Raw genomic sequence first — 27,241 nt, forward strand, 5'->3', positions numbered from 1 at the left:
CCTAGCGGGAGTAAGGAACGTGATAGCAGACGCTCTGTCTCAGTCAGTTCCTCTAGAATCGGAGTGGTCCCTGGACAAGCGCTCATTCCAGTGGATATGCCAGATGGTCCCAGGTCTCCAAGTAGATCTTTTCGTTTCATCCCAAGCGAACCACAAGCTCCCTTGCTATGTGGCCCCAACCTGGACCCTCTGGCTTATGCCATAGACGCCATGTCCATAGATTGGAATCAATGGAGGAAGATATATCTTTGCTCCGTGAATCTTCTATTGAAAGTCCTGAGCAAACTCAGGACGTTCAAGGGACAAGTAGCTCTAGTAGCACCGGACTGGCCCAAAAGCAACTGGTATCCTCTTCTCCTGGAAGTGGGTCTCCGACCTCGACGGATTCCCAATCCCAGGTTATCTCAGTCAGTACAAATGAGGATATGTACGCTTCCTCAGGAATTCTCAAAACCCTAACTTTATGGACTTCATGAAGTTTGCGGCTAAGAGAGATGCAGATATTGATCCCCTTTTCTTGAAGAATCGGATAAGAGGGAATCAACTTTATGTCAGTATGATGCTGCTGTAAAGAAACTGGCAAATTTCCTGAAAGAAACAAACACCCGAACCATGACAGTTAATACAGCTATATCCTTTTTCAGGTCTTTGTTCGAAAGAGGTTTAGCAGCTAGCACTATTACCACTAATAAGTCAGCTTTAAAGAAAATCTTCCAGTTTGGCTTTAAAATAGACTTAACAGACTCTTACTTTACGTCTATTCCTAAAGCCTGTGCTAGGCTCAGACCCTCAGAAAGGCCTAGTTCAGTCTCATGGTTCTTGAATGACGTTCTCAAACTGGCTTCAGATACTGACAACGATTCATGTACTTATCTAATGCTACTGAGGAAAACTTTATTTCTATTAAGCTTGGCCTCAGGAGCCAGAATATCAGAACTGTCGGCCCTTTCCAGAGATGCTGGACATGTAGAATTCCTCCCTTCACGAGAAGTTTTTACTATCACCAGATCGTAGTTTTCTGGCAAAGAATGAGGATCCCTTAATGAGATGGGCCCCGTTGGAAGGTCCTCCCTCTTCCACAAGACCTTTCTCTTTGTCCGGTGACGACCTTAAGAGCTTATCTGTCCAGGACATCTTCCAGATCCTCAGGCCCCCTCTTTATGAGGGAAAAAGGTGGTACTATTTCAATAAAAGGGATTAGACAACAAATCCTTTATTTTATCAAACAGGCAAATCCTGATTCATTCCCAAAAGCCCATGATATCAGGGCAGTAGCCACCTCTATGAATTATTTCCAGCATATGAACTTTGATGACTTGAAGAAATATACGGGCTGGAAATCGCCGACAGTTTTTAAGCGTCATTATTTAAAGTCCTTTGAATCTTTAAAATTTCCGGCAGTGGCAGCGGGAAACATAGTTTCCCCTGACACTGCTCAGTGGTCGTAGCCGAAGATCCAGATCTCCTTTCTACCTGCCTCAACTAACAATGCACCTAACCTTACCGTCATGCTCATTGGTTTCTTCAGCCTTAGCTGCCTGAAAGGCTACATATGGTGATGTGCCCCTTATTTTTTTGCTAGGGCCACTCACAACTGTGTATATATATTGATTACTAACTGTAATTAATTGGTGTTGCTCCCCTTATTTTTATGCTAGGGAAGCACACCAACATATAATTATTATGTTTTATATGTGTCTTGAATCTTTAAATTTTGCATAATTCTAGTAATAAGTTATCATAAGTTAGTTTAAGTCTAATTTTAAGTCTAATTGTACATAATTGGATTCGTTAGTTTAAGTTAACTTTATTTTATGATAACTTGTAAGCTCTCAATAAGATTATATTTACTTCCTTTTACTTCTTTTGTTTTATTGAGTCCTTTTTTTATTTTTCCTTGCCCAATCTTGTGCTAATTCTCTGGTACTATTTCACGAAGCGACACGAACTGAGCCCAGAAAAGGGATTTTGACGAAAGAAAAATCTATGTCTGGGCAAGGGTTCGTGTCGCCCAGTGAAATCCCCCCCTATTTTCCCACCCTTGTGCCCAAGATTGGCATCTAACTTCAAGGATGGCCACCAGGAGCGCTGCGGTCGGCGTCGTAGGTAGAGTAGTAGTAGTTGACGGCGCCGGCCGTGAATCAGCTCTCTCAGGAGGGGGATTTCGATGTGGAAAAGTTCTAAATGGCAAGAGGTTCGTGGTAGTGGTCTTACTCACCCCAGCTACATACCAACACCCTCTTTTTATTAGGGTAGGGAGCGAGTCAGTTATTCTAAACATCCCCTATTTTATTTTTTCTCTGGTAATGTGTTAGTATTATTTACCTAGAAAAATAATAACTTAAGGGATTATTTCACTGGGCGACACGAACCCTTGCACAGAAATAGATTTTTCCTTCGTCAAAATCCCTTTATTTTACCTTTGCATAAAGGTTACACAACCATTTTGCATCAAATTCACTCTGGCCAAAATACTTTGGCTCTGCCTTGACTTCTAATAAAGACTCTGCAAATGAAGAGCCTTCATCTGCATTTTCAGTGAGACCCTCCTCCAGATTCTCCTTCTCTTCTTTGAGTAACAGCAATGATGATGGTCATGAATTGGATCATAAAAATATAAATATGGTTTTTCTTTTTATCATCCCTTAGGTTGCTGTTGCCTTTTTTTCTATAGATTTTGCAGACAAGTTCACAATAATTATCTCCACATCAAGCGCAACTTATTTTGGGGTGCAAAACCTTAACAAATCTGTCAGGGCAACTGAACATCCTCTCTGATGAGTGACTTTGCTTGTGCATTTTGACACCTGAAAAACAGTCTGGCATTCAGAACCAATGACTGTGATTTGCAGAATACAAGACAAAAGTACAAGACACAGTGTAAAAGAACAATATCTATCCTTCATGAGTGCAAACATATGTTATAAGTCTTCAAAAGAAAAACTGTTTCAACATTGTGTGGAAGAATGACATCTTTCTTAAGTTAACACATTCATTCTAGGATGAACTTATGATAAAAAACTAATGAAAAAAAGACTTCTTGGAAACCAAGTGCAGATACAGGATATGACTTCTTTCTAGCAGGAGTTTTCACATACCGTTTGAGACACCTTCATTCAAACAGACGCAGGAGTCAAGTTAAATAAAATCATGTAATAAAACTACTTGGACACAGATAAGTAAACAGTTTCTGTCTAGTGTGAATTCTCTTGTCTTTTGAGAGGACTTCGTTGAGAAAAACTTCTTTGACATATAGAGCAACAATATGGTTTCTCTTTCACTTATGTTATTCTTAATTTTCAATTTATATCAGGGGTGCAATGGACCCCAGCCTGGGGTCTATGGTTGCACCTCTGTATTCCACTAGCCTTATATCCAAGGACTCGTTTCTTGGTGTTTACAATTACTTTGAGGGCAGAAAATCTGCACCTCATTTATGACTGGGCAACTTTGTATACCCTGAAGATATTTTCTCAGATTTTTCTTTATAAGTCCTGTTGCTCCTACCACCATAGGTATTTTTTTTTCTATTTCCTTCAGTTCCCATGTGCTTTTCAGGTCATTCTTCAGGTCTTGGTATTTTGGTTATTTTGTGCCTTTCAGCTCCATTGAGGCCAAAGTCACTGGGTTCTGTCACATCTATAATCTTTGTTGTTTATTCCTCCTTGTTCCAGATGACAATAGCAGGTCTTATAGCACCTCCTTCTATATATCTTCCTGTTGGCATTTCCTTGGAGGTGATTGGATCTGGTTCATGCTCCCACACTTTTCCTTTCACTTCAGTTTTGTATTCTTTACATATTTCCAATATATATATTTACAGATCTTGTTGTGGTGGGCTGTGTAGTGAACATCTGCAAGCAGGGTCTTGCAGGCTGATATCAGATGACTAACACTCTCAACCACTGCATGACAGAACACAATTGCTGATATACCTGGCATTTTCTTGAAGCCGTTTGTCAGGAGGCCTTGGTCTTGGGCTCCTATTATCGGTCTCTCCATCATAACCTAGATCTCCATTTCCTATCCATCTAAGTGACTCTTCTTTGTCAATGTAACTTTTCCAATTCTTTTTGAAATCTTCCTGCCCTTTCATGGTCTTTCTACCTTTCCATTTTAAGTCTCTCCTCTCTGTCACTGTATTTCTGCTTAGTTTTCGTGGCTATTGTTGCTGTTGGTCTGGTTGGTATCCTCTGTGAACCTTTTTGATGTTTTCGTCCTAAGAGCTTTTAAAGTACTTTCCTATACTCACTATTGGTGCCCTGTAGGCCTGGGTGATCTCAGTCAGGCCTAATCCACCTTCTCCACGAGGAAGTTATATTATGTCCATACACTGGTGTCTGTATGTGACTTAATGTAGGGTGAGAATCTTTTAATATCCATCCTGTCTAACTCACCTTGTGGCCAGTCTACAATGCCAAAACCATATGTCACCAATGGTATCGCCAGCTCGTTTATGGCAGTGATCTTGTTCTTTGGTGTTAATTCTTTAAGTGGCTGATGTATTCTTTCTTTATCTTATCTCTCACTTTCTTGTGTTCTATACCAGTGTTTTCTTCTATTCCCAAGTACTCCTCTGCCTGGTCTTCAACAGATATGCCTTCCTCTATCTTTATACCTTCAGATGTTTCTCTCTTCCCTCTCTTTATTGTACTCTTGGCACACTTGTCCAACCGAAATTCCATGCAGGTGTCATTTGAGAATTGGTTAACTCTCCTAACTTGTTCTTCCAATTTTTCTTCTGAGTCTGCAAACAACTTCAGGTCATCCATGAAGAGTAGGTGGTTCACTCTTTTATTCTCTTTTCTGCTTCTGCTTTTGCTTAGGTTATAGCCAGTGTTAGTGTTGTTCAAGATTTTACTAAGCAGATCTATAGTCAAGCAGAATAGAAGTCGTGAAAGGCTGTCACCCTGGAATATTCCTCTTTGGATCTTTATGTCTGGAATTACTATCTGGCCCTTCTTCCTGGTAAGCTTAAGTTTGACAATGAACAGGACAGCAAGAATACTGAAGATCATTTCTTCTTTTTATTTACACCAAAGTTTCGGGAATCCTTTCCCCTTAGACAGAGAGTGGTCTTCCACTTATTCATCTGTGCTGCCAAGAAAGATCTTATTTCCTCATTGATGTTGTATAATTACATACATTTGAATATCCAGGTGCATGGCACGGTGTCAAATGCCTTCTCGTAATCTATCCAGCCATATTAAGATTCCTTTGTCTTTTCTCACAATCTTCTAATATTGTTTGTTTCTTAGCAGTTGATCTTTAGTACTTAGTTTGTTTCTTGTGCATCCCTTTTGTTCTTTTTCCATATATTTGCCTTGATCTAGATGTTCATAGATCTCGTCTACTATGACTCCTGTGACCCATTTGTAGGTTGCTGATTGACAGCAGATGGCTCTATATTTGTTAGGGAGCTCAGTCTCAGAGCTCTTAGGGAGGAGGTTGGTTCTTCCTGTTGTGAGCCACTCTGGTGATTCTTCTCCTTTTACTAGTGCTGTGATCTTTTTTTAGCCAGAAATTTGAGATCTGGTCTATTCCTGGTGTCTTGAAATTATTATATGCTTATAGTTTTGTTACTTTTTCGATGGTGAACCTTATTGGTGGCATTTGCTGTTTCTGGCTGTTCTTCTGCCTAATGGTGTCAATCCATGAATTTTCTCAGTGTTGTTTAAGGTCTTCAAACAGTGGCTTCCAAAATCTCTAGGTCTTCCTTGCTTGGTGGTGTTTGTACCTCCACTTTCTTTCGTAATCTTCCCATACACAATCTTTGGATTTTCACCAAACTGCCTATTTATCTGTTTTACTTTTATCTTCTGTTGTTTGTTTCCTATTTGTGAAGCTAGGGCCTTTATATTGGCTTTGTGTTCTGCCAGTTTTCATCTCATTTGTTCATCCCTATTCTGTATTTTTTCTTTTTATTTTCCTTATTTTCTTGAGCAGATTTTGTGAGTGATTTTGATCTGTCATATAGTTGGTCATTTGAGATATCTCTGCCTAACTGGTTTATTTTATCATGTTGTTTCTTTTTCCTCTCCAGTAGCAATCCTCATATGAGCTGTAAGATTTGATTTATGGGAAAATGCTTTCCCACATTACTTGCACATATATGGTTTCTCTCCAGTATGCAATCTCATATGACTTGTAAGATGATGTTTGTGGGCAAATCCTTTCCCACATTCCTTGCACATATATGGCTTCTCTCCAGTATGCAATCTCATATGACGTGTAAGATGTCGTTTCTGGGAAAATGCTTTCCCGCATGCGTTGCACATGAATGGCTTCTCTCCAGTATGGGTGATCATATGAGCTGTAAGATGTGATTTATGGGAAAATGCTTTCCACATTCCTTGCACATGAATGCTTCTCTCCTGTATGGATTCTCATATGAAGTTTAAGACTTGGTTTCTGGGAAAATGCTTTTCCACGTCGTTGCATATGATTGGATTATCTCCAGTGTGGCTTCTATATGAATAGTAAGAATATCTTTCCTGGGAAAATGCTTTCCCGCATTCGTTGCACATGAATGGCTTCTCTCCAGTATGGCTGATCATATGAATTTTAAGATTTGGTTTCTGGGAAAATCCTTTTCCACATTCGTTGCATATGAATGGATTATCTCCAGTGTGGCTTCTCATATGAATTGTAAGAATATCTTTCTTGGGAAATGCTTTCCCACATTCCTTGCACATGAATGGCTTCTCTCCTGTATGGATTCTCATATGAAGTTTAAGACTTGGTTTCTGGGAAAATGCTTTTCCACATTCGTTGCATATGAATGGATTCTCTCCAGCATGCAATCTCATATGATGTGTAAGACTTGGTTTCTGTGAAAATGTTTTCCCACATTTCTTGCACATGAATGGCTTCTCTCCTGTATGGATTCTCATATGAACTATAAGATTATGTTTCATGGAAATTGCTTTCCCACAGTCATTGCATATGAATTTCTCTCTGGTAGGATTTGTGATATCATTTGTAAGATTAATTTTCTTGTAAATTGCTTTTTCACAGTCAGTGGATACAAAAGGCTTCTCTCCATTGTCACAGATCCTTCTCTCTTGTTTTACTTCCTTTTTGCAAGTTTGTGGATGTTTTTCATTCACTGTTGAATTCATTTCATATGAATAATCATCATCTTCATTAGACTCACAGAATTCCTCTGGCTCTATTTTGATGTCCATCAATGGATCCAGAGACAAAAAGTCTTCATCACTGGTTCCACTAAAGGCAGCCAAGTTGCTGTTTTCTTGATTTTTTATGGAAGGTAGTGATAATGCATAACCTTCAGTTTCACTTTTCAAAGGAAATTCTAAAGAATGTCCTGGATTCATTTTAGCCTTTTTTCCTGTCCTGCTCTGTAATGACAATGTGTTCAATTCACAACTCTTAACACACAATTGTTTACAAATAATTACTCAATAAATCTGTTAAAAATGAAGTTCAATATCTTGAAGGACTACAACCAGATTTCACTGCTGATGTATGAATCTAACATTCAAAGCAAATTTTACTTGTAGTTTAAATTTGTTATATATGCATACAATAATTCACTGTTGTCTCATACACTTAAGAGTTGCTATTGGTAATGTTCCATATAGTACCGTTAAGCAACATGCATTTCCCAAAATCCTGATGCTAATCAAAACTGACGAAGGAAGGAAGGTTCTTCTGAGGGAGAATCTGAAATCAAAGAATGCAACACAGAGTTAGGAAACATAATGCCAGAACTGAAGCAGCAAATTAATCAATCAAATTCAATTCAGGTTCCCATAAAGGTCTCAGGCTGATTAACAAAGTATGCATTTGATAGTTCTATCCAAACATGAATACAATCCTACCAAACATTGTCCAGACACAGCATCAAACATTCCTGAGGCAACAAAAGCAACAACAGATTAACAGTTAATATTGATGCCCACCACCTCACATCTGTAAACCTTCTTAGCTTGACAATACAATACAAGTTACTTATGAACATATTAACAAATCAAAGGCCAAGAATAGAAAATGCAAGAGACCAGCATAAGAGTTTTGTGGGGTAACAGCAGAAGAACGGGTACAGTACACAGCAAATGCTTAATTATATATGATCCAGCTATACATAACACCATATTATCCACAGATGCAGTAGATAATAATAAAAAATAGTAAGGGTGAATTGAGTGGTAATTTGAAGAGAGATGAAAGTTTACAAATTAGTTTCACTGATTGTTATTGTTGATACAATACATGAGTAGCTATTATGACCAGCAACACTGATGACAGTCTTGGAAGGTATGTGCTGCTACAATTTCTTCAAATATGATTATTTTTTTCAGTTATAGGAACCAGAGTTTTTTATGAAGGAGTATCTTTCAGTGCATGTTGGAAATGGGTTAAGAAGAGTGAGTAAGGTAATGAACAAAGATATGTGATGGGAGATATGATATAAGGTTTATGTTTGTATACCGATGAAAATTTCATACTACAGCATTTCCTCGATTAGCGTATCTGCATATGCATGGCTTGCGACCTGGCAATATAATCACATTTAACTCCAACCCTAGCAAAATTTACATGAATGTATACATACATAAATAAAAATGGATCAGTAAAAAGCCCTTTGGTTTTTCAATGCTGCAAAGGAGGAATGACTACAATTTTTTTAAGTAATTTCTATTTTTCCTAATATAAAAACCTGAAGGATATAATTGCAGCGCAAGCTGGGAAAACAGCCGTTTAATTTGAGATAAAATGGTTGACTATCAATGGTAGGGTGGGAGCCCTGCCCACCCCATCCTTATGCTTCACTTTAACCTTTAGGCTCAGGTAACAGAAAGAGGGGTGGCTTGAGTTGGCCAATTTGTGTGGTTTGTTCCTAAACAAATGAAACCTTCAGACTTCATGTATGGAAACTTACTTCTTGATGGAAGATTCTCAGTAAATCTCTGAACTGACTGGTACCTCAATTCACCTGGGCCTCCTTCCTGTGCCTCTGACCTGTTGAGCTTATGTCATGTTCAACTGCCAGACTTCTGGGCCATGCGAATTATTGGGCATGTATAGCATCATTGATTCAAAAAGGGTTTGGATGAACCCCTCGTGTCAGAGACAATAAAAGAATAATAAAACCAATGGGTTTTATTTAATTGTCAGCTCCTCTCTCCCTTTGCTAGAGAGAGGGGATGGCCATGCACTTATTAACCTACAGACTTCTAGATTATAGACAGGGTACAGTACTCAATTATATAGCTCACCTGCATCACACGCCAACCTTCCCTCTGCCCTACAGGCGAGGAAGGGTATAAAAAAATAAAGGGAAGAGAAGGAGGCCAGTCACTCGCTCACACTCTCTTTTTGTGACTGAACAACTTAGGCCAGATGCTATCTGTCTCTCTTAGGAAGCCAGGTGAGTTACACAACTTGTTGACCAGCCACCAGAGGACCCAAGAAAAAAAGTGTCCATGGACCCATGGGCAATGTCCCGAAGGTAGAAGGATGTGAATGTAGTTTTTTATGGACACACTCCCACCCTTAGTACTTGTGGAACCGACAGGTTCTTCAAGAATGCAAGGGACAGACTAATGCCCCTAACCTTATAAGCTCTTACTCATAAAGTACTCCTAACTACCTTGTCAGATGTAGAGTGCACTCTTTTGATTTTCTTACTAAGCCAGAAAATAATCATGTTCTTGGTTGAGCCAGCACTAATGAAGAGGCGTCAACATCAGGACAGAGATGTTGAAACCTCATTAGATAGCACCAAAAACATTCGAATGGACACAGTAGTATATTGTCTTGATCACTTCCAGCAATCCTATAGGAAGAGGATAAAAAAGAACTTGAATCTGGTGTCAGGAACCGATGGATTCGAGTTCTACGTTAACAATTCTGGACAAACTAGAGCATGACAGATCCTCATCCCTTCAAGTGTTTAACATTGAAGGAAAGTCCATGATGTTCACCGACTCTCTTTACCAATGCCAGGGTAAGCAAGAACACAGTCTTGAAGATCAGATCCCTGTCTGACAACCTTCATAAAGGATACGGTGCACAAGTCAAGCTCTGTAAGACAAGAGTCACATCCCACTCAGGGGTTCTGAATTCCTGGAGATCTCCCCAAGGAAGAGAGGTGGACACCTTTCAAACAAAGGATTAGTCCATGGGCAGCTCTGTAGCCCCTGAACGCTGACATGGAGAGAAACTTCTCTTGGCGAAGAAAGACAAGAAGGTCTGCGACGTGCTGAAGAGGAGATCCGACCAGACAGATAACCCATCGACGACACCAACAACAGAAGATGATCCATTTCCTCTGGTACACAGCTGCTGAAGATTTACAAAGGTATTCAGACGTCTCGGTCGCTGTGTGACGAGAAAATATTCTCACTCGTGAAGTAACAGTTCCTCACAGCCTGGTGATACCTCTCTATGAGCAGCTGGCACAGCAGGTTGTACCAAGCAGGAATCTCTCTTGGTACCTAGGAAAGTAGAGCTAGCAGGTCTGAATACCACTCAGCAAGTGGTCACTTGGTAGCAACAAGGGTCATCTGAGATTTGGGGTGGTCATGACCCTCTGATCACCCAATGAATCAAACAAAATGGAAGAAAAGCATAGGCCTTGGAGATTGTCCCATGGGTGTTGGAAAGTGTCTTCTATTGTTGTCCATGGGTCTGGCACAACAGAACAGAACACCAGGAGCTGTTGTGCAAGGTTGCAAAGAGGTCTATGGCTAGTAAACCCCAAAATATTGAACAATCTTTCTGTAATGTCTTGGGTGTAGGGACCACATTGTCCTTATCTCCTGACCCTGGCGACTGAGCTTGTCTGCCACTATGTTCTGGTTCCCTGGGATTTACCTAGCTGACAGCTCTACTGATCGTACTACTGCCCACTCATGAACCTGCATTGTCAACATGTGGAGCTGAAAGGAAACCAATTCCTCTGCTTGTTGACCTATGACAACTGTACGTTGTACAGTATTGGCAGGTTAGGTTTGTCGACCACCTCGCGCAAGGGGGATTTTCCCGTAAGTTTGGCACGGTCTCTAAATACAATGCTTACTTCTAGAGTTTAAACACAAAATATGACTTTAACAATGCTCCATAAATCTTAAGCTAACTTTTGAATAAAATTTAATTTACTGTAATTTAATTTAAAAGTTAGCTTAATACATTACCCTTAAAAAAAAGTAAATGATTGGTAAAACTATATGAGTGTATGAAGATTACAGACATACAACGGAGAGAGAGAGAGAGAGAGAGAGAGAGAGAGAGAGAGAGAGAGAATTATTATTTTCATTATTCAATGTAATTTAACTTGAACATAAAAGCTTGAAAACTTATAAATTACATATGGAATTAAACAAACACTTTTGCAAGTTTTTTCAAGAGTTTGAAAATGTTGCATTTGCTTTTGCACATCTTTGAGATATTCTTGTATGATAAATAGTTATGTTCCAATGAAAAGTTTGTGCTATTAAGAATTCGCACAACTCGAATAGCATAAGATTGAGGTATTACTGTATTGTTGATATAAACACCATTGAGTGCCCCCCCATCACCGGATCCTGAACCTCTTGTAGAGCCAAAAATGCCACCTTGAGATCCAGATGTGGAGCTGTCTAAAGTCCTGGTTCCACACACCTGAAACCAGCAACTCTTCCAGGTGTGTTATCCCTCAGTCGATGTATCGACAAACAGAAGCATCTCGGGATTGGAACCACCAGGATAAGTCCTTCCTTGCTTCCTCTGAGAAAGGCATCTGGAAGAATGGGGACTCCCTTACGGAGACCATAACTCCTTCATTCTCCACTGAACAGAACGAAGGTGAAGCTACTCCTGTGTTGTGTTCATGGAGGGCCTTTTTGCTCCTGACCTGCATGCGAAGACACACTCCAGTAACGGCAAACTTCACCATATCACCGCCCGAAAATGCCCCAATTCAAAAAGAAATACCATTGAAGACGACATTAATACGACGAATAATACAGCAGTGACGTCACGCAGCCTTTACCCAATCTACTGAGAAGATTGGCGCGCCTGCTGAGCATGCGATCGGGAGCTGGCTTGAGCCCACAGCCAGGCAGCCAATGAAAAAGAAGCTCCCCACCCACTAGCCAAGGAAAAGGCAGCGGCACGACGCCCCCCGCTGCGCCACTGCAATATAAGCAGCTGGACTCACCCTCTCACTTCAGTCCTTCACCCACCTCTGCTCAAGAGGATGTCTGAGGTTTATTCAGACGAAACGTCCGGAAAGAATCGAAAGAATAGAAAAGAAATAGAATTTAACATTAATTCTATCTTCAATAAATTCTACGGGATATACCCAAAAATTTTGACTACCAAACTGAAATCCAATCGTTTGACCTAATTGAGATATGTCAACCTTCGGTGCGTTGCTCACCAGTTTAAGCAACAATGAGAAAGCAATAATTAGAAAAATAGAGAAGAACCTGTATAAAATTAATGCAGCTGAGGCAGCAATCACTTTTAATAAAACATGTTTAAAAGAGGGTTTACTTCCAGCATACAGGGACCAGGAGCTTCAGGAAATCCCTCATACAACGGCAATTACGGGAGAAGACTTCCCAACTAAGGAAACTCCACGAGGACGATGCTCGACTGCGGAGTGAATGGACGAACACACGGACATTAACAAGCCACCCGAGCAACAGAGATGTTAATGAGGAACGGTTGCCCTCCAGCCCCGAGAATGACGACCCCGATGTAGACCAACCGAATGAGAACCAACCCACCGACAGTGACAACCTTCCCGATGTAGAATTAGCCGCCAACGATGACATTGATGCTTGCCTTATCCGCCTCCGAGACGAAGATATGAAAAAACGCATAAAGGGCATCATGCGAAAGCTGATCTCTCTCAACGGCAGCAAGCTGCGAGTCCCATAGCAAGCTCAAGGCTACATCAATCTCACTGACTTCCAACCTTCTCCCGACCAAGATGCTCTGCTTCGACTAGGGCTTAACTGTCACTTCATGTCTAAGCCTAAGCAACATGAGAAAAGACTTGAGATCGAACTCCTGCTCGACTCTATCCAACAGCTCGAGACCCGGAATATTGTCCGAACAACAGATGCCCTCCAGCCCCTCCTGCTCGCCGAGGCCCTCACGGAGAGGGGGCCACACACCAGTGGCATCTTCACCCCAGAGATGAAGGAAGCAGCTAAGGAGTTATCGGAAAAAATTATATGAAGGTTATAAAAAAGTGGTGAGAAAACAAACATCAAAGTGAACATAGAATTTATTATTGAACATAAAGGAAATTTAAAGCATAATATTATGCAGAATATAGATTAATATTAACGACACTAGTTACCTAACCTCCACAATCCGAATCGCTTATAGTTTATAAGATGCATCTAGCAATACCATTACCATGATGCCACTGCGCATAGCCTATAAAAGATATGGATAGGTCTATCAGAAAAATTGTATGTGAAATTATTGCCTATGCAAGGTGACTTAAAGTTCAGAATAAGATTCAATAAAAAGATCTCAAAAGATATGATAAATGGCAAAGCAAAAATATTAACAGAGTAAATTCTTTCTGGTTACAAGTTCCATTTTTTACAGGATTAATGACTCAGCGCTAAAATTATTCATTCAGTAACTTTAAATCTCGTAAAGTGTGCCAACATTTACCGAGACCTACCTCAAAGTTATCAAGCACCTGCTTGCTCGATATAAATCCAGGAAGTTGAATCCCTCGGAAGTAATCCAGTAGTATGTGGTGGATGCCAAAGACTATGGTAGGGAAATGGAATCCCCGTCTTAACATCTCTTCCATGCTGCTACACAATCCATTAAAAGGTTCCTCCGAAAACACACTCCCCTGGAGAATCATGCCCTAGTCTCTCCATTGCACTTTGGTGAAACTGGTGGTACTTAGCACTTCATTATTTCACAGCAATAAAAGTCCTTCAAGTAATAAGAGTACCTTAGTAATGATCACACTTCAGTTAGCAAGTTTCTAACGAAGGTTGAGTTTATCCATTTTCCCTTTAGTCAGGAGAACTGCTTCCTTGGAGGGTTAGGCAGATACTGCTTGGTAAGAATTCTTACCCTTACTCGTTAACTTCATTAGCTAATTCAGGAAGAGTTAAATACTTTGAAATGGTCTCAAAGTATTTACAGGTATTAAATAATTATTAACATTATTTAAAGTTACGTTTGAGATCTTTTTATTTTCAAAGAGAGTTGGAAACCAAGGATTATGAAAAGATGCTTAAAAGCAAAGGATTATGAAAAAAGACAAAGTACTTTTTTTGTACAAAAAATAAACAAGATAAAGAAAACGAGAATACAAGGATTCTGAAGTTGGAAAGAAAAGATAAAAACAATATATTTAACACAGGAGTTGAAGGCCAAAGAAGACATCACTGTGCGACGGGCAGATAAGACAGCCGCCTTCGTCTTAATAACAACGAAGGAATACCATGAGAAGCTCGACGCTATCCTGTCCGACTGTCAGGCCGTAACGTAATTTTAAAGTAAAATCTCATTGTTTTGCCTTTTTGCACTGATGGCTTTTAGTTTTCTATTGTTTGCAATTTTGTAAAACTAAGTTAAGTTAGGTATTTTGCTATTTGTTTTATGTTAGTATACATTTTGGTTAAATGTACTGTTAATTTGCTTTGGTTGAAAAAAAGCTTAAGTTTTGTGGCGCCATCTATTGAGTGCAGTTTGAAGTGCGGCCTTCCTCAGTGTTTTTGCTTCCTTGCCAAATTTGTAACTCTGTTTATTTTTCTTTATGGTGACTGGGAGTGTGGTAAGGAGAGGTGACTTGTGACTCTCCCAAAGTATTCTCGAGTCTAGTTCAAGGCCGTTGAGGACTCTGGAGCTGCTGATCTGTCTGCTGTTGTGGATTATACATATATAACTTCCTATTGTGAAGATTTCTCGCTTGTTCTCTTGAGAACAACATCTGCTGTCATTGAGCTGCGTCTTAATGTGAAAGGCAGTTATGCATGTGAAGCTACATGTGGGAGTACGACGTGCTACTGTGATTTAAGTGGCCTACTGGCTTAAAATCTTGGCGTTGGCAGTTGTTGTGTTGTTCTGGGCTCGAGAGCCTTTTTCGTCTTTCATGGATGTATCCACTGTATCAGCACCAGAGTGGCCTTGTTGGAGCAAGTAGGGTGTCTTCTCTCAGGTAAGAGGAACATCCCCTGTATCTTTGGCGAGCCGTAGACTAAAGTGTGTATATCCACCAACGGTTTTGAAGTGCAGTTCTTCTGATGGGAGTGACGTTCTGTGACTGCATTTTTGAGCGATATATGGACTCGTCTGTATTAGTACTGGTCTGTGTCATAGGACCAATCTGTGTGTATTTTTAGCTACACCTTAAAGAGTGTGTAATTATATGATCTTCTAAAGTGTTTGATAGTATATTAAGGTTTAGATTGTTATGTCTTAGGTAGGATTATTGTTTCTTTTTGTATGTCCTTCCACTTCTTTCCTTTCTATTTAGTAATAGGTTAGCGTGGTGGGTAAATTTATTTGGGTCCCTTATTAAGATTAAGATTTGGTTTCTTCTCTATGAGTAGGGTTTAGCTTTAGTTATAGGTGACTCTTTGAGTTATTTGATGGCCTTTTGTGTTTTGTCTATTTATTACTTTTTGTGAGCCATCAGTGTACGTATATTTATTGTGTAATAAATATTGTGAAATTTTTGCCTGTGTCTTTCTGATTTTCCTCGCTCATACCGATTTTGTTTTTGTCACTGGATTTAAGATTAAAATAAAAGAACCAGTTACGACTTCCTCCTAAAGGGAGTTCGTAACAAATTTGGCGACCGTGACAGGATCCAGGACAAACTCAGTCGGTGGTGCGAGTGGTCAGACTGTGCTCTGGGTGAGATTTTTCAGTATTTATTTTTGTTGTGCCTCATCACCTTCCTCCTTTTCCTTTTTCACTATGCTGATGTAGAGTTTAACCCTGCTGAATATTTAGCTTACTGAGGATTGTGTTAGGTATTTGAGTGCTTTGACTAAAGAATTTTTGAAAGCTTGTGCTAGGTGGTTAGGCATTTCTTTAACAAATAGGGAATTGAAAAAGGATGTGTATAAGTTGGTAAAGAATAGGCTGTGTGAACTTAAACAAACTGCTGATGAATTAATTAGTGAAAGCATGAGTGAGTCTGATGTAGAAGGGGCTCTGGGATTGAGTCTTTTTTTGCAGGATCTGCCCCACTGTGGAGTGATTTTGAAGGGTACGGCAGTCTGCCTGATGGTAAAAGTCAGGACTGAGCGAGTTCCTCGTAACCGATAATGTTGGTCAGCTGTTCCTACTCGTTCGGTCAAAGTGGAAAATTAAGACACTAGTAAAGGATTTCCAGAGCATGTTGGAGCTAAAAGAAGTTAGAGTTCGAGGAGTTGGAGAGAATCAGAGCACCATGAGAGAGCGATGCTTGGTATGGAGTTAGAGTTGGCCAAGATCCAGCAAGGTAAGAAAGGTGTTGCGAGTACCCCCATCCGTGAAGATATCGGGGAAAAGTTTAGTTTTGGGGATGCTCTAAAACTTGTACCTTGTTTCACTGAGGAGAACGTGCCTGAATTCTTTAAGGCCTTTGAAAGGGTTGCTTCCAGGTTGTCTTGGCCTAGGGAGGTCTGGACAGTGTTGATTCAATGTCGCTTGCTGGGCAAGGCTCAGAAGGTTTATAATGCCATAGAGGAGCAAGTATCTCGGGATTATGAGAAAGTGAAAGCTTTGATATTAAAAGCTTATGATTTGGTTCCTGAGGCCTACAGGCAGAGGTTTAGGAATTTTAACAAAACCCCGAACATGACTTGTGGAGTTTGCTCGTGTAAAGCAAGAGCATTTTGATGACTGGCTCAAGAGTCGCCAAGTAACTACTTTGGCGGCCTTGAAGGAATTGATATTGATTGAAGATTTTAAGAAATCGTGTGCTAAAGATTTAAGAGGTGCATTTAGAAGACTTGAAAGTGACTTCTTTTCCAGAATTGCTCAGTTGAGTGATGAATATATATTGACCCATAAAGTTGGTACTGAGAACTTCAGGGTAATTTCCCTGTGGTCAAGGGTAACGGGGAGAGTAGAAAAGAGAATGTTCTTTGTTTAACCAAAATAATCTCATTTCAGGCTAACTCTAAAGCAAATTCCAATTTTCAGTCAAAAATCAACCAATAAGTAATCCCGGTGGTAATTTTGTAAATAGGAATTTTGCAAAAACTGATAATGCTCATCCTAGTCGTACTATAACTAGTAGTGTGGGAAGTAGTAGAACCTGTTTCTGGTGTAACAAGACAGGACATACCCAGGCTAAGTGTTTTTTGCTCGTCAGAATTATTTACAGAGGCAGGCTACTTCTCCCATTACTTTGGTGAATCAAGTTAAGGCTTCTCAACATTCTGTAGAGAATGAAGAAAATGGTAAAGGTAATAAAGAGAAAGATTCCCCCATGTGACTGTCATTTAATAAGTATATTTGGCCAGGTAAGCTGAGATTTGAGGAGGAAGTTATAAATGTCAAATTTTTGAGGGACACAGGTGCTGCTCGATCTTTATTGTTGAGAAGTAGGTTACCTCTTGATGTGAAGATCGCTAACTATGTTATTTTAAGTGGTTTTCCTGACACTGTTGTGTCTGCTCCTGTGGTTGAAGGAGAGATTGACATATTGGGTGTTGTAAAGAATATTAATCTGGCCATTGTTGATAAACTACCTATTATTCCTGGGATAGATGGTTATCCTAGGAAATGACTTATGTAATGTGGAGGGCAAGAATTGTTCCCCATTTTAACCATAAATAAATTACCAATTGCAGTAACTACTCGCTCCCAGAGAAAAGGGCGTAACCTCTTGATGGATGGAGAGGATTTACATTTAGACCCTGTACAAGTAGATGTAGCAGTAGGAAGGCTCGAGTCTGTAGGAAGTAGTGATAGTAGTAAGGTAGTTAGAGCATGGAATAGGGCTGATTTTATAAGAAGCTCAGCATGATGAATTTGATGTGGAAATAACTGAGGGGGATGATGTTTCTAAGCCATGTTTTGTGTATCAGAGAGAGGATTATTGTATAGATTAAGTCGTTCTGCTCTATGGAATCTTCTGAGTACCATTAGCAGATTTTAGTACCTAAACAATCAGAGACGAATTGCTGCAGTTAGCTCATAGGATCCTTTCTCGGGACACTTTGGGGTAACAAAAACTTTTAAAGAGATTAACCAAGCTATTTTGGTGGCCTAATATAGAAGGTGTATTAAACTATTCTTGCGAACTTGTGAGATCGTGCCAGTCATGGGTAAACCCAATCAGGTATTGCGAAAGGCTCCGTTGAAACCCATCCCTGTAATTGGTGAACCATTTGCAGAGATTGTCATTGATGTTGTTGGTCCTTTACCTAGAACCCAATCAGGATATATGTATTTATTAACTGTGATGGATAGGGGCTTCTCGGTTCCCAGAGGCTTTCCCTCTTAGGAAAGTAACTTCAAAAGCTGTCTGGGAGAAGTTTAGTAGAATATTTTGTCGTTATGGGTTACCTTGTACCATTCAATCAGATCGCGGTACTAATTTTACTTCTAAGTACTTTCATGACAGGTGTGTTGCTGAAACTGGCCTTCCATTCAGCACATCACCAGTGTCCCATACCATCCCGAAAGTCAAGGGGTTGTGGAAAGGTTCCACCAAACCTTAAAAAGTATAATTGGTAAGTACTGTTACGAAAGAGAGTAGTGGATAGGAACTACCTTATGCATTATTTGCATTAAGAAACTCACCCAAATGAATCTACTGGTGTTTCTCCTTTCAGATTGGTGTATGGTCATGAGGTTAGAGGTCTTTTGGAAGTGTTATTTGAAGTGTTGATTTGGGGACGAAAACAAATTCAAAATTTTAAATATATTTTTATCTAATTTGAAAAATAAATTGAGTGGTACCTGGAAGTTTGCGCCCAGGATAATTTGCAAGCTTCCCAGGCTAGTATGAAAGCATTACATGATCGCAAGGCAGTAAGTCGTTCTTTCAAATCTGGAGATCTGGTCCTGGTTTTAGATATGGACTCTGATAGTTTTCTGAAACCCAGATTTAAAGGTCCATGGAAGATAATAAGAAAGGTGCCTGACTTTAATTACGAATTAGATTCTCCAGGTTTCTACTAGAAAGAGTAGAATTTTTTCACAATTAATAGATTAAAGAAATATGAAGGTAGAAATCCAGATCCATTAAATATTGTTTATGAATACCATGTCCTCTAGCTACTGTATTTAATAATAATGTTGATAACCATGTATCTGTAGAGAATTTATCCTGTAGAGAATTTAAGAACGAATGTTGAGATTTTTAATAAGGCTAATGTTTTGCTGGAGCATCTGGATGAAGTCCAGAAGAAAGACGTGTTATGTTTGATAGTCTTTTCCAGAAGTGTTTAGAGAGACTCCAGGGCTTGCTTCATGGCTTGAACATGATGTTGAGGTAGGTGATGCTCGTCCAGTAAAGCAGGCTCCTTAACCGCCTGAACCCAGAAAAAGCCAAAGTAGTGAGAAGGAAGTACAGTATATGCTGGACCATGATCTTATTCAACCCAGCTCAAGTCCGTGGAGTTCTCCTATAGTTCTGGTAAAGAAACCTGATGGTAATTATAGAATGTGTGTTGACTACCGTAGTTAATCAGGTAACCAAGAGTGACAGTTTCCCTCTTCCCCGGATTGAAGATTTAATAGAGCGGATAGGGAATGCCAAGTTTGTAACTAAATTAGACTTATTGAAAGGTTACTGGCAGGTGCCATTGTCTCACAGGGCCCGTGAGATTAAGGCATTTGTTACCCCAAATGGGTTGTAAGGTGATGCCTTTTGGTTTGAAAAATGCAGCTTGTACGTTCCAGCGCCTTATGAATAGGGTGATATGCGAGCTGGAGGGTACCGAAATATATATTGACGACTTGGTGGTATACAGTCAGGACTGGAAAACCCATGAAAGGTTAAGAAAAACTGTTTCAGGTTTTACGAAAGGCTGGTTTGGTTGTAAATATCAAAACAAGTGTGAGTTTGGTAAGGCTGTAGTGACCTATCTTGGTCATGAGGTTGGTTTGGGGAAGGTTGCTCCTAAACATGCTAATATTGAGGTTTATAGCCAACCTTCCAATCAAACATGTAATGTCCGTGGTGTCCGCAAAAAATTCTTGGTATGTTAGGGTATTATAGGAGGTTTCCTGAAGGAATTTTGCTGACATCGCCCAGCCTTTAACTAATCTATTGAAAAAGAACACTAAGTTTTTGTGGAGTTCAGAGTGTGAAAAAGCTTTTTCTAATTTGAAATCGGTATTAGTCTCTGAACAATTCTTAGCTCTCCCAACTTTAATAAACCTTTTATTTTGGCAGTGGATGCCAGTGACGTGGGCATTGGAGGAGTTCTGTTTCAGAGAGATGATGAGGGGGAAATGCACCCTGTATCTTATTTCAGTAAAAAGTTACTCCCGGCTGAAAGAAAGTACTTGACCATAGAGAAGGAAGCTTTTGGCTCTGGTGAAGAGTGTAATCCCATTTTTCCATTTATTTATCCAGTTCTTTCCAGGTTGAAGTGTTGATGGACCATAACCCGCGGTGTTCATAAATAAGATGAAAGGGAGCGAATCAAAGGATTCTGCGATGGCACTTCTCCTTCAGGAATATAACCTGGTCTTCCAACATATAAAAGGAGTGGACAACAAGATCCCGATGCACTTTCTAGGATGTGAAGTGTTGGCTGTTATGCCGTTCCTGATTTTCTAATTTCTTTTCAGATGGTGTATAGGCTATTAATGTACCTAAGGTTTGTTTTTTTTCTTTTTTTATGTGCAATCCCGGAGTTCCCGGGTGGGTTTTTTGGGGGGGGGGGGCCAGTTAGATTAAGTAGTCCTAGTGTGTGTGTTTTTGCTTGTCATGTTTACTTTACCTTATATTTTCTTATTAAGGTTAAAAAAAAAAATAATTTTCCTGTTTAGTCAATTGATTTTTTGTTGTTGAGGGGAGGAAGGTGTCAGGCCTTAACGTAATTTTAAAGTAAAATCTCATTGTTTTGCCTTTTTTGCACTGATGGCTTTATTTTTTTTTTCTATGTTTGCAATTTTGTAAAACTAAGTTAAGTTAGGTATTTTGCTATTTGTTTTACGTTAGTATACATTTTGGTTAAATGTACTGTTAATTTGCTTTGGTTGAAAAAAAAAGCTTAAGTTTTTGTGGCGCCATCTATTGAGTGCAGTTTGAAGTGCGGCCTTCCTCAGTGTTTTTGCTTCCTTGCCAAATTTGTAACTCTGTTTATTTTTCTTTATGGTGACTGGGAGTGTGGTAAGGAGAGGTGACTTGTGACTCTCCAAAGTATTCTCGAGTCTAGTTCAAGGCCGTTGAGGACCTCTGGAGCTGCTGATCTGTCTGCTGTTGTGGATATACATATATAACTTCCTATTGTGAAGATTTCTCGCTTGTTCTCTTGAGAACAACATCTGCTGTCATTGAGCTGCGTCTTAATGTGAAAGGCAGTTATGCATGTGAAGCTACATGTGGGAGTACGACGTGCTACTGTGATTTAAGTGGCCTACTGGCTTAAATCTTGGCGTTGGCAGTTGTGTGTGGTTCTGGGCTCGAGAGCCTTTTTCGTCTTTCATGGATGTATCCACTGTATCAGCACCAGAGTGGCCTTGTTGGAGCAAGTAGGGTGTCTTCTCTCAGGTAAGAGGAACATCCCCTGTATCTTTGGCGAGCCGTAGACTAAAGTGTGTATATCCACCAACGGTTTTGAAGTGCAGTTCTTCTGATGGGAGTGACGTTCTGTGACTGCATTTTTGAGCGATATATGGACTCGTCTGTATTAGTACTGGTCTGTGTCATAGGACCAATCTGTGTGTATTTTTAGCTACACCTTAAAGAGTGTGTAATTATATGATCTTCTAAAGTGTTTGATAGTATATTAAGGTTTAGATTGTTATGTCTTAGGTAGGATTATTGTTCTTTTGTATGTCCTTCCACTTCTTTCCTTTCTATTTAGTAATAGGTTAGCGTGGGTAAAGTTATTTGTGGGTCCTTATTAAGATTAAGATTTGGTTTCTTCTCTATGAGTAGGGTTTAGCTTTAGTTATAGGTGACTCTTTGAGTTATTTGATGGCCTTTTGTGTTTTGTCTATTTATTACTTTTTGTGAGCCATCAGTGTACGTATATTTATTGTGTAATAAATATTGTGAAATTTTTGCTTGTGTCTGTCTGATTTTCCTCGCTCATACCGATTTTGTTTTTGTCCCTGGATTTAAGATTAAAATAAAAGAACCAGTTACGACTTCCTCCTAAAGGGAGTTCGTAACACGACTCCTCAAAGTTTGAGCGTCTCACATGGAACCCCACGGAGGACATCAAAAGGGATACCAACCGTGTCCATCAGTACCCATTAATGCCGCAACCAACGCAGTCCACTTTCCGCCCATCCAAGGGGACTTCAGCCTTGGTTACCTCTATGGGAACGTGAAAAACCCATAAGGAAGGCAACCCTCTCCGCCCAATTATCAGCAAGATGCCTGCCCCGACTTACGCCTTGGCCAAGCGCCTCAATCAAATTTTTACACCCTACGTCCCGAGCCGTTATAGCCTGAGTTCATCGGTGGAGTTCCTTGAAGAAATTTGTGACTCCCCCGGCACTGGCATCATAGCATCCCTCGACGTAGAATTTCTATTTACAACGTTCCCATCAGACGAGACCATTAACATCATCATGGATCGAGTCTACCGAGACCGATGTCGACGGCCCCACTTAATATCCCAGAAGCCTCTTTGCACACCTTGCTGGACATCTGTACGAAGAGGGCCCCCTTCTCCACCCACCGAGGACAGATTTTCCGTTCCGTCAGAAAGATGGCGTTGCCATGGGCTCTCCTCTGGGAGTCCTTTTTTGCCAACTTTTCTATATGGCCGACCGTAGAAGAGAGGGTCTTCGCCACCCAGAGCCAGCACCCCCGCAAATACGCCCATTACATAGACGATAGTCTTCATGCAAGTCGACAACCGAGGATGAGGTAGAAGCCCTACATTGCGATTCCAGCAATGCAGCGTGCTAAAACTATACAGTCGAGTTTAGTTTAGCACCAACGATCGCTCCCCTTCCTCGACGTCCTTTATAACGAAGACAGAAGACGGTCTCCGCACTTCTGTCTACACGAAGAAAACAAATTTAGGATGTGCCTCAACGGAGATAGCGTGTCCTGACAGGTTTAAGAGCACTACCGTCAGGACACACTCGAGCTTCACAGATGCTCGTGAATAACGGATATTCTAATAAGCTCATCAATCGAGAAGTGTGCACCGCCATCGAAAGATGGTACTCGAACGAGGAAGAAGACCCACGACCCCCACCCCACCGAAAACATCAAGATATATTATAAGCCTTCATGCACTCTTCAATACCGCAAGGAGGAGAAGGTGATGAAGAAGATCATTAAGGAGAACATCCTCCCCATTGAAGAAGCAAGATAGTGGACCTTATAATATACTACAAAAACCGGAAAACAAAAGACCTTATCATGAAAAATAACCCCTCACGCCATCAGGAGACCCCTCAAGCAGACGTTTATACCAATACACATGCCCGGCTGTGATGGTAATTGCTTCATAGCAAAGAAAGTTAAAGGAAAGGAGAACGCATTTTCGAGAAGTTCAGCAAGAAAGGAGACGTTAGCGCAATGTGTTGAAGGTGCCTGTTATCATGATGGTTCTCAGAATCGGCAGGAGTGTTGTGGATCTCGTCAGGGACGTGAGAAACGCCGCGATTCTGATGCAATACCTCGTCTAGATTCGTCTAAGAAGTTCTAGAAATCCCTGGAGTTGGAGACGTTCACCGTAGCTCCGCCCCCAGGGTGCGTATAAATACGACGAACGAACTTTCGAGAGCAGTGATCGTAGAGGAAGAGATCGTAAAAGAGAGAGATCACCAGTTAGTAAGAGCCACAGATCAGATTATCAGTGAGAGATCAGCAGCAGCAGAGATCTTGTGAGATACGAGAAAAAGGAACCGACGAAGTATCAATCAAAAGAAGAGTTGTTCGAGAGTTGGTTGGATATTGGTCTAGTTGTCTTCCGGTGTGGGACGGCCGAGTTGTCTCTACGTTGAGCAGACTTTGGAGAAGAAAAGGGGAGAGTTCCTGTCTTACAAGTAGACTAGTTCCTGCAATATGGAGTCAAGAGGACGTCTGCAATTGCCACTCTACTTTTATGAAGCCACCTCTTCGAAGAGCCAAACTGTTTAGCAAGTATTCTTATTACCTCACTGTTTCCCCCAGTTCACGCAGTGTAAGATTATATCTGTTTATGTAAATAGGAGATACCATTCTGCATTTACCTTTGTTAGTAAGCTTGTAAATAAACCTTGTTGTGTTAGTGTTTCTTTCTATATTCGTATCCCCAGTTTCAACTGTTGGTGTTGATATATATATTTTTTTTTTTCATTTCATATCGAACCTGAGCGGACCTCCCTCAGAGGCCGTAACATTGTGTCGTCCTTTAACCAGGATATTTCAACACTGTAACATTGTCTCTGAGATCCTAGATCTGTAACACCGGACCGAAGATGTCCTGGGAAGTACATTGGAATGACTACCATGGCGTCTTGCAAAGACAATCTATTGTCAATGCCCAAGAAGGGGCTATCAAGAACCACTGAGACACAATCTCCGCGACTGTATTATCCGTAACACCAGATGATAGGGAGAGCACCCGACCCTCGCCGTCTGCGCCTCCTGGAGGCGTTACTCATCCGGAGGAGCAAAAGCCCTCCATGAACACGACACAGGAGGTCTTTTTGCTCCCGACCTGCATGCGAAGACACACTCCAGTAATGGCAAACATCACCATATCGCTGCCGAAAATGCCCCAATTCAAGAAGAAAATACCACCGAAGATGACATTAATACGACGAATAATACCAGCAGTGATGTCACGCGGCCTTTACCCAATCAAAATGAAGCCCGGCGTGATGATATGCAAACTGAGAAGATTGGCCGCCTGCTGAGCATGCAATCGGGAGGCTGGCTTGAGCCCACAGCCAGGCAGCCAATGAAAAAGAAGCTCCCCACCCACTAGCCAATGAAAAGGCAGCGGCACGATGGCCCCCGCTGTGCCACTGCAATATAAGCAGCTGGACTCACCCCCTCTCACTTCAGTCTTTCACCCACCTCCGCCCAAGAGGATGTCTGAGGTTTATTCAGACGAAACATCCTGAAAGAATCAAAGAATAGAAAAGAAATAGATTTAACATCAATTCTATCTTCAATAAAACTCTACACGATATACCCAAAAATTGAAAATTTTTTACCAATAAAATCCAATCGTTTGACCTAATTGAGATATGTCAACCTTTGGTGCGTTGCTCACCAGTTTAAGCAACAATGAGAAAGCAATAATTAGAAAAATAGAGAAGAACCTGTATAAAATTAATGCAGCAATCACTTTTAATAAAACATATTATTATTATTATTATTATTATTATTATTAATTATATTATTATTATTATTATTATTATTATTATTATACAATAATAATAATAATAATAATAATAATAATAATAATAATAATAATAATAATAATACCTTTATTCCACAATATTACAGTGGGTATTCTTACAATATGCACTTGTAGGGGAACGAGATCACTGTGTAGACGAGTGAGTACATGGCCAAGTGCATTTGGTTTAACATCTGAGTTCAGTGATGCAAAGATTCAATTATTATTTCAGATTAAGCTGAGAACAATTTGATGAGGTGCATATCATGATGCAAAGTGACATATCATCTGAAGGTTGCAAACGCCCAAAAAACCAATTGGGGTAGAGAAAACTGGCTGTTTTTAATGTCATGTTTTAGTTTTCCCCTTTTCTTCATGTCTGTGTTTCTGCAATATAGGAATGGAGGAGAGAATCCACTGATGAACAATTCCCTTTTCTTTTGACCTGCAATACTGCCTCCATAATTTCATTATAATGATAATTGTAAAAAAGAAAAATAACAGGGAAAACAGTGTTGATAAGCACTCAGGTCTTTCCGAGAGATTCATCAGATATGAACAAAATCATCAGACATAATTATGCTTTCACATCATATAATAATTTGTTGAAAAATCAGGGGGTCAGTTGTAGATGCATCAGTAGGTGTATATGCACGACAAGTAGGACCATAGGATGAGTGGGAGGAATGGCTTTGGGGATAAGGAGACATGCCGAGCAAGGTTTCTTCAGCGTCTGAAACTATGCAAAATTCATCCCTTTTTATCTTGTCCTGTAAGGCTGGTGGCATTTTTGCTGTCGTTGTGTAAATGGTCATGAAAAAATTATAAAGGGGATCTCTTGCTTCCTGTCTAAATTTTGACCTCAATTTTTTTCCTATAAAATGCTCTCTGTTTAACTCTCTCTTTCTTTATGATTTATTAAGATCGATTCCTTGAGCACAGCAGTAACAATCATTCTGATTTTTTTTTACTACTCTTGCATGAGCTGTAGGGTCAACAATACTCTCACTGCCATCATCTAATTCATCATCGAGTCCGGGTTGATTTTAATGTGAAGCAGTGCTGAGTTGTGGGTTCCCTTTTCAACCGAACAAACTATTATCATCAAATGTCCGTACGCTCTCCTTGTCAGTCAGAGGATGATATCATGTGGGATTACTGAGCAAGTTACTTCCTGTGCCGCATGTGCGCAGAAAACTGCATTTCAAATGCTGCGTGATGTAGGCCGGGGCAGACCCGCTGTGCTGTCCTGCTTGACAATGTGCATGTTTCCATTTAAAATAGTGAAATGCAGTTTTCTGCCCTGTTCTGTGCTGCGTTGCCTGTGTCGCCTGCGTCTCAATGTGTGTCCGGCCTTCGAGACCTCTGGTATGTTTCTCTCCCCGGTGTGGGGGAGTGGGACGGTGATGTTCGTCTAGGAGCCGGTGGGTCAGACAGCCACCACCTCCTCTACACAATCACTGTGCACTGCACTAACACTAAATGACCTTTTTCCATTAAGGCTTTAACAGAAGCACCAAGCTCCATCATCAAAAACTTGCTAAAAATTCCAACTCCTTATCAAATTCTGATTCGAGGCTGCAGTGGTATTGGGATCAGGAGCAAGCGAACTGGAATAGAAGTTAATGGCACAGAAACAAGAGGAGAAAGGATTGAAGAAGCAACAGGAATTACAGGCAAAACAATCATGCTATCTTCTACTAATTCAGCAGCCTAGTACATCATCTAAACTAGATTTAATTTTCTGCCTGAGCAGCTGC

The 27,241-nt window shown here is 40.3% G+C and overlaps 1 protein-coding gene and 1 long non-coding RNA gene across 2 annotated transcripts in view; both read right to left on the reverse strand.

Moving 5' to 3' along the window:
* Positions 1-6,386: 6,386 nt before the first annotated feature.
* Positions 6,387-7,121, reverse strand: LOC135204544 (gastrula zinc finger protein XlCGF49.1-like). Its single transcript, XM_064234708.1, has one exon. The coding sequence runs from the start codon at positions 7,119-7,121 to the stop codon at positions 6,387-6,389; it is 735 nt and encodes a 244-aa protein (XP_064090778.1).
* Positions 7,122-7,292: 171 nt separating this feature from the next.
* Positions 7,293-27,241, reverse strand: part of LOC135204732 (uncharacterized) — a 267,367-nt gene continuing 247,418 nt past the window's right edge. Inside the window, exon 3 of the long non-coding RNA XR_010312318.1 lies at positions 7,293-7,686. This is a non-coding gene — a long non-coding RNA (uncharacterized LOC135204732). The remainder of the gene's footprint in view (positions 7,687-27,241) is intronic.

This window comes from Macrobrachium nipponense, chromosome 47 (assembly GCF_015104395.2).
Source record: "Macrobrachium nipponense isolate FS-2020 chromosome 47, ASM1510439v2, whole genome shotgun sequence".
NCBI lineage: Eukaryota > Metazoa > Arthropoda > Malacostraca > Decapoda > Palaemonidae > Macrobrachium > Macrobrachium nipponense.